The 13,371-nt window shown below is 53.0% G+C and overlaps 5 protein-coding genes across 5 annotated transcripts in view; 2 read left to right on the forward strand and 3 right to left on the reverse strand.

Moving 5' to 3' along the window:
* Nucleotides 1–2,438, forward strand: part of EMH_0051240 (uncharacterized protein) — a gene marked incomplete at both ends in the record, with an annotated part of 3,013 nt that extends 575 nt beyond the window's left edge. Inside the window, 6 exon segments of the mRNA XM_013500257.1 lie at nucleotides 110–125; nucleotides 250–909; nucleotides 1,094–1,213; nucleotides 1,453–1,572; nucleotides 1,576–2,082; nucleotides 2,223–2,438. Of these exon segments, the coding sequence (XP_013355711.1) occupies nucleotides 110–125; nucleotides 250–909; nucleotides 1,094–1,213; nucleotides 1,453–1,572; nucleotides 1,576–2,082; nucleotides 2,223–2,438 (1,639 nt within the window).
* Nucleotides 2,439–3,424: 986 nt separating this feature from the next.
* Nucleotides 3,425–4,528, reverse strand: EMH_0051350 (uncharacterized protein; the record flags this gene model as incomplete). The annotated part of the gene is made up of 1 exon (XM_013500258.1): nucleotides 3,425–4,528. The coding sequence occupies one exon, from the start codon at nucleotides 4,526–4,528 to the stop codon at nucleotides 3,425–3,427; it is 1,104 nt and encodes a 367-aa protein (XP_013355712.1).
* Nucleotides 4,529–6,229: 1,701 nt separating this feature from the next.
* Nucleotides 6,230–6,577, reverse strand: EMH_0051460 (uncharacterized protein; the record flags this gene model as incomplete). Its single annotated transcript, XM_013500259.1, has 1 exon — nucleotides 6,230–6,577. The coding sequence occupies one exon, from the start codon at nucleotides 6,575–6,577 to the stop codon at nucleotides 6,230–6,232; it is 348 nt and encodes a 115-aa protein (XP_013355713.1).
* A 698-nt stretch (nucleotides 6,578–7,275) lies between these two features.
* EMH_0051570 (plasmodium falciparum CPW-WPC domain-containing protein, putative) lies at nucleotides 7,276–10,058 on the forward strand (the record flags this gene model as incomplete). The annotated part of the gene is made up of 7 exons (XM_013500260.1): nucleotides 7,276–7,350; nucleotides 7,691–7,887; nucleotides 8,170–8,223; nucleotides 8,280–8,320; nucleotides 8,861–9,057; nucleotides 9,209–9,350; nucleotides 9,874–10,058. 7 exons carry the CDS (start codon nucleotides 7,276–7,278, stop codon nucleotides 10,056–10,058), a joined length of 891 nt encoding a protein of 296 aa, XP_013355714.1.
* Nucleotides 10,059–10,191: 133 nt separating this feature from the next.
* EMH_0051680 (uncharacterized protein) lies at nucleotides 10,192–12,886 on the reverse strand (the record flags this gene model as incomplete). Its single annotated transcript, XM_013500261.1, has 5 exons — nucleotides 10,192–10,649; nucleotides 11,116–11,500; nucleotides 11,641–11,856; nucleotides 12,029–12,097; nucleotides 12,278–12,886. 5 exons carry the CDS (start codon nucleotides 12,884–12,886, stop codon nucleotides 10,192–10,194), a joined length of 1,737 nt encoding a protein of 578 aa, XP_013355715.1.
* Between the last annotated feature and the right edge of the window lie 485 nt (nucleotides 12,887–13,371).

Consider the following 13,371-nt stretch of genomic DNA (forward strand, 5'->3'; position numbering starts at 1 on the left):
GCAGCAGGAGCAGCACGAGCATAAGCAGCAGAAGCTGCAGCAGCTGCGGGACCTAGTACTGCTCCTCAAAGAAGTGAGCCACACCTAGGGTTTAGGGTTTAGGGTTTAGGGTTTCGCTTGCTGAGGTGCTACTGTTTGCTGACGCCGTTTCCATGCTGCTGCCATTCCTGTTCCCGCTTGAAGCGTGCTTTGCCCCTGCTGCTGCTGCTACTGCTGCTGCTGCTGCGGTTGCTGCTGCTGGTGCTGCAGTATTACACGACCCGCGTGGCCTCGCTGGAGCTGCGGGCGACAGCAGAAGCAGAGGCCCGGTTATCGGCAGAGAGAACTGCAGCATTTGCTGCTGATCGCTCCTTCTTTCTGCTGCAGCAGCTGCAGCAGTTCAGCAACAAGCAGAAGCAGCTGCAGCAGCAGCAACAACAGCAGCAGCAAAGCCTGCAGATGCTGATGCAACAGAAACAGCAGCAAGATGATGAAATAAGAAACCTACGTATGGCGCTGCACAAGCAGTCAAATGTGCTGCAGCAGCTAATGGCCCTTATAAAGGAACATGCAGCAGCAGCAGCGGCGGCTGCTGCTTCTGCTTCAACAGCAGCAGAGGAGGAAGGAGCAGAGGAGTCGGCGAAGCCTGCAGCTGCTGCTGCAGTTGCTGCAGCAGCGGCTGCAGCGACGCTGCAGACCGAAGCAGCGAAGCTGCAAGTGACAGAAGGTCATTCAGACGGCGAAACCAGCAGCAGCAGCAGCAGCAGCAGCGAGCAGCCGGCAGCAGCAGCAGAAGCGGCAACGACTCCTGCAGCAGAGGAAGAGAACGAGGTGCTGGCAGTCCGTGAGCGACAGCTCGAGAGACTGGCGAAGGAACTCGATCAGCAGCACCTTCTCTGCATAGCACAGGCACGGCTTCTAGGGCTTAGGGTTTAGGGTTTAGGGTTTAGGGTTTGAGAACTTGGGGTTCAGCATAGATGAAAAAGGGTTTAGGGTCTAGGGTTTAGGGTCTCAGGCTGGCGAAGTGCATATCGGGGACTTGTAGGGAATCGCCCAGGTTGCGCAGAGCTTAGGGTTTAGGGTTTAGGGTTTAGGGTTTAGGGTTTGTTTGCAGGGAGAGGAGATCCAGCGACTGCTGGGCGAGACAGAGTGCGAGCAGCGGCGGCGGCGGGAGGCCGAGAAAGCAGCAGAAAGAGAAAGGAAAAAGAGAGAGGAGCTACAGACACAGCTCAAGGTCATTTGCATATTTGTTGCTGCTGCTGCTGCTGCTGTTGCTGTTACTGTTGCTGTTGCTGCACGTGCAGGCCCTGTTGCTGCTGCTTATGGATTTGCTGCTCCGGTTTCTGCGGGATTCGCTGCTGCTCCTGCTTCTAGATTCCCTGCTGCTGCTGCAGGCTCTGCTGCTGCTGCTGCTGCTGCTGCTGCTGCCTACGGATGGGTGTGATTCTTCTGTGTGTGGTGTTTCTGCTGCAGATGACTGACAAATCGAGCCGCTACAAATCGCAGTTCAGCAGCAGCAGCGTCCCTGTGGCCTTGCGTCTGTCTCACAGCCAGAGCCTTAGCAGCAGCAGCAGCAGCAGCAACAGCGCCAGCAGNATGAGCAAAGAGCTCGAAGAGCTGCTGCAGACTGCAAGGCAGCAGCAGGCAGCGGAAGCCCAAAAGCGGCTGCTGCTGCTGCAGCAGCAGGAGCAGCAGCGGCAACTGCTGCAGCAAATGGCTGGACACTGCAGATACACCTTGCTGCAGCAACCCACGACAACTGAAACTGCTGCAGCAGCAACAGCAGCAAATGCAGCAACTGCCGAGGCCGCAGGCGACACAGAAGCAGCACCAGCAACTGCAGACACAACAGGCCCAAGCGCAGCAGCAGCAGCAGCAAACACAGCAACAGCAGGGGACGACAGGCAACCGGTTGCCGATGCATCAGAAGCTCTCCAGCCGCAGCCCCAACAGGAACAGCAGCAGCCGTCGCTGCTGCAGCAACAGCAGCAGCTGTTGCAGCAACAGCAGCAGCAGCAAAAGCAGCAACAGCGGCAGCAGCTTGTGCAGGCAGATTTGTATTCCCTGTGGTCTGCAGCTCCAGAAGAGCCAGTGGATGTACAGGTAAGGGGCAGCAGCAGCAGCGACAGCAGCAGCAAAAGCAGTAGCAACTGCAGCAACAGCTGCAGCAACAGCTGCAGCAGCGGCAGCAGTAGCTGTTTCTACTGCACAATACTTATCATTCTTGCGGTGTTTGTTTTCAGCTACACCTGGACTCGCTGGAGGATGCAGCAGCAGCACTTCACAACAGCAGCAGCAACAGGAGCAGCAGGAACAGCAGCAATGAGATCGCCTGCACCAACAGCTTCGAGGGGCTTCGTCACAGTCGCAACGAAACGGCAGCAGCAACGGCAGCAGCAACAGCAGCAGCAACAGCAGCAGCAGCAGCAGCGGCAACTGCTGCGGAGACGATCCCCTGAGGGGCTCTGTACTCGAAGAAGTGTCCGCAGGATGCTTACCAGAAGCAGCAGCTGCAGGACAGGCAGGAGCAGCTGCTGCAGCAGCTGCAGCAGCTGCTGCTGCCGTCATGAGTGCGGCTGTGCTACCCGCAGTGACCCGGTGTTAAGCTGTGTTGTGGGCTGCAGCGACACCGGCAGCATCAGCAGTGCATGTTTCTGCTGCTGCTGCCGCTGCTGCTGCCGCTGCTGCTGCTGGTGCTATTGCTGCACCGCCGACATAGCGTTCAAACATGAGCAGCAATGACATCCGCCGCCTGTCTTTGCCGACAGCAGCAGGGACATCAACAGCATCGGCACATGCTCCAGCACTGCAGCACTTGCTGCAGCGCTTGCTGCAACACTTGCTGATGCAACAGCAGCAGCTGCATAAGCAGCAGCAGCTTGCACTATTTCCTAAAGGATTTTGCTTTCTTATCATTTGTATTTGCTCTGTTACTGGCATCGTCCGAAAATTTAGGATTCAGAGTTTAGGGTTTAGGGTTTAGGGTTTAGGGTTTGACACAACCCTAAACCCTAAATGACAAGAGTTTCACACAGCACTTGCGGACGCGCTACACCTGTTGTTGCTGCTGCTGCCGCAGCAGCAACTGCAACAGCAGCAACTGCTTTGCAGGTGATAATGCCATTACTGTGCACGTTGCAGCTGCAGCCATCACTCACTGCTGCTGTTACCGCCGCAGCGGCAGTAGCCGCAGCAGCCACCGCAGCAGCAGCAGCCGCAGGTGCTGCTGCGGCAACAGCAGCAGCAGCAACAGCAGCCACATCTACCTTTCTCACTGCATCCTGATGCGGCTGTTGTTGCAGCATCAACAGCTGTTGCAGCAAAAGCAGTTGCAACGGCGGCAGCAGCCGCCTCAGCAGCCCCATCAGGTGCACCAGCAGCAGCATAGGCTTCAGCATGAGCAGCAGGAGCAGGAGCAGCAGCAGCAACAGTTGCAGCTGCATCCTTACCAGAGGAGTGGTACATCTGTGAAGTCTGTGAATCTGCAGCTGTTGCAGCCTTCTGTGTCATGAGGCGGCACCTTGAATGCACGGATACCTCCGCTTGCTGCATATAAATCGATGGCTTGCTGCAGCTGCTGACACCGCAGCACGTAGCGGCGGGCCTCGCGCTGCATGCGTGTTGTTGCAGGGTGAGGACTGATGTGGGGCTGCAGCAGCAGCAGCCGTGGCTGCTTGCTGCGCTGCAGTGTCTTGACACCCCGAGGGGTCGTAGGCGCTGTAGGCAGACTCATTATATCCACAGCCTCCTCCTCCCTGCTCGTGCTGCTCATTCTGCTGCTGCCGCTGCTACTGCGGCTGCTGCGGCTGCTGCGGCTGCTGCGGCTACTTGGGCTGCTGCGGCTGCTGCGGCTGCTGCTGCGGCTGCTGACACTCACCGAGCCGCTCTTTGGTGAAGTTGGCTTCATACTCGGAGGCGGCTGCGGTGGCTGCGACACGGCACTCGGAGGAGCCTGTCTATACCCTTCCTGCCGCTGCTGCTCCTGCTGTGGCGGCGGCGGCGACGACGGCGGCGGCGGCAGTTGCTCCTGCTGCCTCTTCGGTTGCTGCTGCACTTGTTGTTGCTTGCTAGGCAGCCGTGTTTGGGGTGTAGCTGGCGTTTGGGGTGTCATATCAAGCGAGTCCAGTGACAATGGGCTGTTGTCTCCCTCAAGAGGTTGAAGGGGGCCTGCTGCGGCTGCTGCTGCTGCTTCTGCTGCTGCTGCTTCTCGTTCTTCCTGCTCGTCAATGGCCGAGCTGTCTTCGTCTTCGCTGTGGGGTACCATCAGTATTTCTCTGCTGCGGAGTTCCATAGGAATATCGGTGAGCTGCTTGCTGAAGCTTGAAGCAAATGCTGCTTCTCCTGATGCTGATGCTCCCTGCTGGCGTTCCCGCTGCTCCAGCAGCGGGGGCTCAGCGCGATCCGGCTCGACCCGTCTGGGGTCATAAAGGGGGTACAGCATCACGACATCTTCGTTTGGTTCTTCTTCCTGCTGTTCCAAGTCTGCTGGGGGGAGACGCTTCCTTGCGGGTTGCCGGCGCCCCCGCCTCAACCAGCCAAAGCAGCTCATCCTCAGACAGAAAAGAGAAAGAAAGAGGAAAGCACAGAGGATGGGAGATTTGGGTGTATGTGCAGCTACTGGTCTGTTGATAAGCTAGGGGAGGCGAATCCGCGTGGTGAGGTATCGAGTTGATTCCTGCGACGGGTGCACCCCTTGTTGAAACGTAAATGCCTTTAAAATTTGCTGTATCTCTGTAAAAAGGAGGAGGAAGTAATGATAAGCCTCACCGCGCCGCTGCTATGTCGATTGAACAACTAGCGGCGGCGCGTGGCTGGGGAGGCGAGGGAAGACGGGAACAAATGACCTTCTTTGCGTTCTTTCTACCTTAATGATCCATTTAATGATGTTAATTGCATGCAACAATTAAACAAACAAATGCAAGAAGCAGGCAGGTAGGACTAGGGAGCAGCGATAAGAGGCGGCGTCGCCTAGGGGCTCCTGGGGCCCCCAGACTGCCTGTCACCTTCTCGTGTTCCTCCCCTCCTTTTTTCTCTATATGTTAACTACTTGAATTAAAATGAATTAAAATTGTGTTTTGAAGAGAAAACCCCGAAGGTGTGCCCGATAATTTGGAGCTAAGGTGCAGGGTGTTGCTGCTGTCACCTTGCACTGGTTGTTCAGAGTCTAGGGTTTAGGGTTTTGTATGTTCGCTGCTTCCTTCGGTTGACCTTTTATTAAAATATGGCGAAAAAGAGGAAGTATAAAGTTAATTAATTTCACAATGCAGCACACATTGGCATCCCGAAGAAAATTTCGGAACCCTAGCAGGCCCATCTAAGTTTCACGCACACCGTACGCGTTCGTCTGTGCCACTTGCTGCACTATGGTGAGGAACAATATCAGTACTTTTACTTCCTCATGATATTCCTTTATTTGCCATTATAAAATGCTGTTATGCGATGTAATAATGAAGGATAAGCGAAATAAAACGCCGCAGGTATGCGGACCAGTGGACCAATGCGTGGTGCATATGCACTCCAAACAAGTTCAAGTTGCATTTTCCTCGCTTCCTTCTTTTCACTTGCGATATTATCACCTGCAATTCCGTCAACCCTCAGGACGACACCAGGGGCAGGTCCTACCCATGCATCCAGTTAAATATATTCAATGTAAACACTCAGTTACATATGCTTTATGTATATACGCATATAGAAATGCAAGAACATTTACGTATCTGCATTCATAAAGATACTGTTATCGTACAGCCACACCACACACACGCATATATATATATATATATATATATATATATATATATATATATATATATATATATATATATATATATGGGCTGCAATAGCAGTGTATATTACTACTCCAATAGAGGACAATCGACTGCTCCCTGCAGCAGCAGGCAACCTGCAGCTTCACCAAGGCCAATAGTTGATGTTTATGAATGCCACTCCACCGGTGCGGCCGTCACCGTTTCTGGTACCTGGGCCCATCGGTGCTGCAGCTGTTGCTGATGCTGTTGCTGATGTTCCTGCTGCTGCTAGTGCTGCTTGCTTTCGTCTTGTTGCCACTTAAGGGTCAGCCAGCTAATGAAGAGTCTTAAAGCGCAAAGAGTTTCCGAGCGACAAACTCGACTGCATCACAGCAAAGTCTTCCTCCGCAACGACAGAAGTTGTGCATTCTGTGACTAAAATAAAGCCGACAAGGGGTTATGGAGAAGGTCCTTGTTGTAGGGGTACGTCTGTTGCTGCAGCTTCCCTATTGATCGGGCGGTTGCAGTTTTTCTGCTGCTGTGGGCTGCTGGAATTTCTTATGATACTTCGCGAGAACGCCGTACACGTCGTACAACTGCTGCTGCTGTGGAAGATCCCTGTTTTGCATTTGTTTGAGCAATTCCCCGATTTGGTTTGTAGTCGATGGGCACGCTGCAAAGGGCAGCAAAGAACCGGGGGGCGGCGCTGAGGCGGTGAAGAAGACGCGGTGATGCTGCTGCTGATGGTAGTAGCACCAAGTGATTCTGTTTTCGCGCTCTCTGCGTTTGTCTCTCCGGTTCAACAAAGAATTGCCGAAGACGGGAAGAAAGTAACGAATGTCAATCCGCGTCATTGATGCTCGGTTGCTTTCCTTCAAACTAGTTCACTGACATGCGAGGATGCTAGCGTCGATACCTGTCTGATGCGAAAGGGCGACGAGAAGAGGACAAATAGAGATACAGATTAATTTAATACAGTCAACAAAAGATTGAAATACAAATGCAAGAACCCCCTGATTCGTAGTTAAGGTGTTCGGGGCTGCCGCCATTTCAGTTCAAACAGGCCCGGCCTGCGGACAGCAGGATTTCTGCCGCTTCTCATCCGGAAGCGAAGATTTATTTTTGAATATTTTCACATCAGAAATATTAAAAAGAGAATTTGAATATCGTTTGTTTCCGTTTCTGTTTTTTTGGTAGCGGTTTCCTCACGTTTGCGGCCTCGATACACCCTCGTGCTGTTTAGGCACGACCATTGGGCAGAGGAAAGCCCGACAAGGGAAAGCAGTGGAATCCGGCGTTTTAATGACGATTGGTTCATGAAACTCCTCATAATAAGTTGTTTCCTTGAAAGAAGTCAATGAAAATTTCCCTCTTGGTCTTTTTTTCGAGCTCTTCGTGCTCGTGTTTCGCATTTCGGTTCCAGTCGGCAGCACTCCTCACCCCAACCTCTCCCCCGTCGCCTCCTGCCTCCAACATAAACGAACTCTTGAATTTCGATGAAAAAAGGCAAAAGGACTGCAATGAGTTGAAAAGGAAGCTTCAGGTCGAGCAAATGAGCATCAAAAAACTCACAAAGGAGGAGAAAGAGTCGCAGTGCCGGCGGGAAATCGACCCAGAGGCGGAGAAGGTGAACAAAATTCGGGCACTAAACCCACACCTTTACACCATAAATCCTATATCTTTCAGATCCCCTTCATTCAAAGACCTCTGATGAAGCCCAACATGTTGAAGGCGTGTCTGCAGATGAAAGACGGTCATTTACTGTCGCAGCTGGTACCTCTAAACCGTAAATTCCAAACCCTAAACCCCTTCTTCAGAAGAAGAGCAGGAGATGGCGGAGAAGGAGAAGCGCATTGTCGAGTTAACTTCCGAATGCAAGGGCGAGGTGCCTCTGAACCTAAGCGCTAAACCCTAAACCCCCGAACCCATTGCTCACACGCCTCAATAATAATGGGTGTTGCTTTCAGTTGGAAAGTTTGAGAGAAGCCGACGAGGCTATGGTGGAGAAGAAAAGGGTGCAGGAAGTGCCTTTAAGGGGCTACGACATCTCTGTGCTGCAACAAGAGCTCCAAGAACAGATGCAAACGCAAGACCAGCAGCAGCAGCAACAGCAAGTCGTTGAGATGTTCGTTGAGCAACGGTTCTGTCCCCATGACTTTTCTGTGTTGTGTCCCTTTGCCTGGACCCCTACCGGCGACGGTTCCTCCTGCGCAGCGCCCGAAGCTTACATCGGTGAAAGCTAGTGTTTAGTGTTTAGGGTTTAGGGTTTAGGGTTTATTGCGTTTGGACACCGCAGGGAGTTGTCAAAGGCGAATGAACTTCGCCGTCAGCCAGTCAGAGAAGGAAGAGCTGGAAGATAAATGCCTCATTTCTTGGCCATGGTACCTCTAAACCCTAAACCCTAAACCCTAGGCCCTGAATGCGTTTCTATGTCGTCGTTGTGCAGCATGAAGAAGTGCAAGAGGGACTTCAACGTCCTTTGCCCTGAGAACTGGACAGAGTAAGGGTTTAGGCTTTACGGTTTAGGGTTTACTGGCTGACCTCTTTTCCCTTCAGGGAAGAAGACGGCATTTGCCAAGCACCTTTCTCCTATTCCGGTGAGCAGAGCATCTAGGGTTTAGGGGTTTGGGGTTTAGGGTTTTGTTTTGGGGTTTAGGCTATAGGGTTGCTGGGGCTGGGGTTAACGCTTCCATTTCCCTTCACTTGCCAAGCCTGAGCAGTTTAATCCCTAAACTCTAAACCCTAAACCCTAAACCCTAAACATTCAATTCGTCAACCCTCAGGCCAATGCGAGCGCAAGACGAACTTCTCGGTTATGTCGTCGTATGTCTCCAAACCCTAAACCCTAAACCCTAAACCCTAAACCCTAAACTCTGAACTTCGAATTGCAGTTCCGAAAAGATGAGATGGTCCAACGCCTGCACAGCGGTTTGTACGTCCCCTCTTCTGAAACGCAAACCCTAAACCCTAAACCCTAAACCCTAAACCCTAAACCCGAATTTATGTTTTAAGGGCCTTGCGAGGCGCCCTGCACTCGAGACTATTCGGCTTCTTGCCCTGAAGGCTGGACCCTTGCTGGTATTTCGAAACCCTAAACGCTAAACCCTAAACCCTAGACTGTAATGTTGGAATCTCAGGAGAGGACTGCGAGGCCCCGGAAGAGTACAGCGGGCCCTGCAGCAGACATGAACCAGCAGCAGCAAACGCAGAGATAAAAATGCTGCTAGAAAAAAAATGTTTGGTGCTGTTCCCCTGTCTTACTCTGTGCCCTGATGGGCCCTCTTCGCCCTGTCCTCTCAACTGGACGCTAAGCCAAGGATCCTGCACCCCACCAGTAAACCCTAAACCCTAAACCCTAAACCCTAAACACTATGGAGAGTTATTGCCGGTCCTTCTCTCTTGTTTCTTTGCCTCGGTTTTACTGTCCTTCCTTCTTTTCTTTGTTTTTGTTAACTCATTAATTTTTTCTGTTTCCCTCTCTCCAGGCAAACTACTTAGGCCCATGCGACAAAGGTCTGCCACCGCTCGACTTGCAGCAGCAGCAGCAGCAGCAGCAGCAACAACAACAGCAGCAACAGCAGCAGAAAATGAAAGAGATCGCCGTGGCCTGTGGAGTTTCTTTTGCTTGTGCGCCCCCCAACTGTCAACGCGACTTCGCACCAAATTGTCCGCTGGGCTGGCAGCAGCACGGCAGTGCATGCAGCGCACCCGTAAGCAGCAAACCCTAAACCCTAAACCCTAAACCCTAGACTTTACACAAACTTTGTAGCCAATATACACGGGGCCTTGCCGTCACCTGGAAACCTTTGGGGTGCTGAACGAAGAGGGAAAAAAGCAAGCAAGCCAGAAGTGCAACGGTTAGCTCTGCTGCTGCTGCTGCTGTTGCTGCAGGGTGCTGCAGTGTTGCTGGAGGGGTTGCAGCTGCTACTGCTGCTGCTACTGCTGCTGCTGTTGCTGCTGCTGTTGCTGCTGCTGCTGCTCTGTCTCATGTCCCGTCTTACGCCTCTCTCTTTAGTCTTCTGGCCTTGTGCAAACGGCGAAGCCCTCACTGAAGAGATGGTAAACCCCAAACACTACACTCTAAACCCTAAACCCTAAACCCTAAACTCTAAACCCTAAACCCCCAGGTCAGCTGGATATCGCCTCTAAGACAGCCCAGCAGTCCTCGACCCGTCCCTGCCTTTGGGGGCCCTGTTGACGCCTCCACGGGAGAAGTTGTGCAGCCATGAGAACCAGCAGCAGCAGCAGCAGCAAATCCTATCAGCAGCAGCAACAGCAGCAGCATATCTTATTAGCAGCAACAGCAACTGCAGCAAGTGCAGCGCAGCACCATGAGCACCAGCCTAACCCAAAACACTAAAGTCCGAAATACTGCTCCTGTTACAAATCCTTGATTGACAGGGACCTAAACCCTAAACCCTAAAACCCTAAACCCTAAACCCTAAACTCTTGAGCGCAAGAAGTAGGGTTAAAACCGTTTTTGTTTTTTTTTGGACGTTGCTGAAGGAGGGAAACAAACAGGCAGTGGCTCGTCGCTGCTCAGGATGCCTCCTGCCGCCACTAGTAATGCAGCATTTTGCTGCAGCAGCTGTAGCCGCTCTCTGCTGCTGCTGCTGATGCTGTTGCTGTTGCTGCTGCTGCAGAAGCAGCTGCTGCTGCTGGGGATGACACCCCGAAGGGGGGGCTGCAAGTTCTCTACGCGGAACTTCATGTCCAGAGGCAGTTGCTGCAGCCGCTGCTTGCCTATGCGTTGAAGTACTTGCTGCTGCAGCAGCTGCTGCTGCTGCTTCTCCGGTTGCAGTTGTTGCTGCTGCTGCTGTTCCTGCTGCTGCTCGAGACAGGAGAGTGCAGCAGCAGCGGGCCCGTAGACCGCAGCAAGTCGCCGCTGTGCCCGAACGAACGCAGCCGATGGAGCTGCAACCCCCTCTGCAACACAAAGCCTAAACCCTAAACCCTAAACCCTAAACCCTAAGCCCTAGCAAAAGCCCCAGAGGAACAAAGAAGGAAAAAACAAATATACACAAAAAGACAAGAAATAGAGACAACTAGCGGCAGCAATGAGGACAAGAAAAAACAATAAAAATAAAGACAAACAACGACAAAAACAAAGATAAACAAAGACAACAATAAAAAACAATAAAGACAGCAATAAAGATAAAAAAAGACAACGACAAATAAGCACAGAGGCAGCAATGAAGACAGCAAGACAGCACCATACAACACGAAAGACAAGAATACAAGCAGACAAACCGGCTGTGTTCCCCTTCATTCTCTTCGCTGCCTTCTCGGCGGCCTCTCTGAATTTTTCTTCCTGCAGAGAAAGCAAACTGCAGCAGCAACAACAGCAACAGCAGCAGCAGCAGCAGCAACAGCAATTGCACCAAACTGTAACCTGCGGCAGCTGCAGCGGCAACGCCAACTGCAGCAGTTAATTTGGCAGCAGCAGCAGCAACAGCAGCATCAACTGCAGCAGCAGCAGAACCAACATCAACACCACCACGAGCAACAGCATCACCAGCAGCAACGCCACCAGCATCAGCAGCAGCATCATCATTAACAACAGCACCAGCATCAGCAGCAACAGCAGCAGCAACAGCAGCAGCAGCAGCAGCAGACCCGGGTGCATGTAGGGTTGTGCGGAACCATTTGGGCACGAAGGCTGTAGGCCCAGTGACAGCAGAGCCCGAGCCACTGTCGCCAAGCAGCGCCGCTAACAAAACCTGCTGCTGCTGCTGCTGCTGCTGCTGTTGCTGCTGCTGCTGCTTCTTTTGCTGCTGCTGCACGCACGCAACACCCCGCACAGCGAAGCATTAGTAACAGCGCCTCCCGCACACTGAGCCGTAAACGCTCACCCTTAAGCCATGCACCATAAACCCTAAACCCTAAACCCTAAACCCTTAACCCACACCTATGGTACCTGTTGGGGGTCTTCGACAGCTGTTGCAGCTGCTGGTGCTGTTGCTGCAGCAGTTTCCCCAGCTGCTGCTGCTGCTGCTGTTGCTCCTGTTGTTGTTGTTTCTGCTGCTGTAGGCAGCTGACGGACGTCGAGCTTGCTGGGGGGCAGAGACTGCAGCAAGTCAATCTGCTCGGCGACGGACAAATTCAACAGCTCCGCGTACACCTCAGCAGGCAGCTGCACAAACCATAAACCCTAAACCCTAAACCCTTGACCCTGGGCCGCGACAGAAAGTTGAAGGCTGAACGCCATCTAAGATAGTCTGTACGCCCAGCTATGGCTGCAACACGGGAAGAAGAGGGTCTAGGGTTTAGGGTCTGGGGTTTAGGGTTTAGGGTTTAGGGTGTACGTTGGTCCACTTGTGGATCTGGCGGCGCCATTTGCCCAACACTTCCCGCCACTGAGCCACGCTGAGAGGCTGCACCGCACAAGCCAAACCCTAAACCCTAAACCCTAGGTGCAAAACCCTTAACAGTATACCCTAAACCATTAGCCGTAAACGCGAAGGCCGAAAGCCTAGACCCTAGTCCCCTTCCCCTCAGCCCAAAACCCTAAACCCTAAACCCTAAACCCTAGACCCTAAACCCCAGGTTCTTACCTGCGCAGAATCGGGGGTTTGGGGATGCCAAGACTCTTCAAGGGCCCGGCTGCGCTGCAGCGGCGGCACAGCAGCAGCAAATCGCGCGTAGCCTTCTCCTCCCTTTGTGAGCAACAGCTGCTGCTGACGCTGCTGCTGCTGCTGCTCCGTCAGCTGGCGACCTGGATGCCGCTGGAAATGGTGTTTCCTGCAGCTGCTACCGCTGTTGCTGCTGTTGTTGTGGTTGCTGCTGCTGTTGTTGCTGCTGCTGCTGTGGTTGATGCTGCTGGGAGGGATGGCCTTGCGAGGAGAGAGACAGAGAGCTTCTGTCTTTCTCTGTTGGTGGTGATCCTGCTGCTGCACCTGCCACCGCTGCTGCTGCTGCTGCACTTGCCACTGTTGCTGCTGCTGCTGCTGCGCTTGCCACCGTTGCTGCTGCTGCTGCTGCGCATGCCACCGTTGCTGCTGCTGTTGTTGCAGTCGCCTACCCTGTAGCTGTTGCTGCTCCCACACGTGCTGCTGCTGTTGCAGCCTCTGTTGTTGCTGCTGCTGCATACATTGCTGCTGCTGCTGCTGTAGATGTGGGCTGCCATACGGGGCACTCCGCTGCTGCTGTCCCCTTTGCAGCATTCCCTCCTTCTACCCTAAACCCCAAACCCTAAACCCTAGACCCTGGACATTAAACCCTAAAGCCGAGTCATTAAGCCCTAAACACTGAACCCGATACCCTAAGCCCTAGACAGTAAACTCTACACACTTGTGGGCAGGGGGCCCCTGGGCCTTCCTTGTGGCGAGGGTTTAGGGTTTAGGGTTTAAGGAATTAACAGGCAGAAACCACTAAAGACACTCTTTCGCTTGAATGCTACCTAGTAGAAACAAACTGAAAAAAAGATTATGTTTGGGGTTTATAGTCTGCTGTATAGGTTTTCGGGTCTAGGGTTTAGGGTTTAGGGTTTACGGCTCGGGGCCCCCGCGGGCGAACCCTACCTGGGTCGTCCTGCTTCAGTGCGCTACAAGCGTAAGCCCTACACCCTAAACCCTAAACCCTAAACCCTAAACCCCAAACCCTACACCCTTCAGAGTCTACCTGCTCGGTTTGCTGCCCCCAGCTGACA

The sequence above is a fragment of the Eimeria mitis genome, genomic scaffold (genome assembly GCF_000499745.2).
Source record: "Eimeria mitis Houghton genomic scaffold, Emh_scaff52, whole genome shotgun sequence".
In the NCBI taxonomy this organism is placed as follows: domain Eukaryota; phylum Apicomplexa; class Conoidasida; order Eucoccidiorida; family Eimeriidae; genus Eimeria; species Eimeria mitis.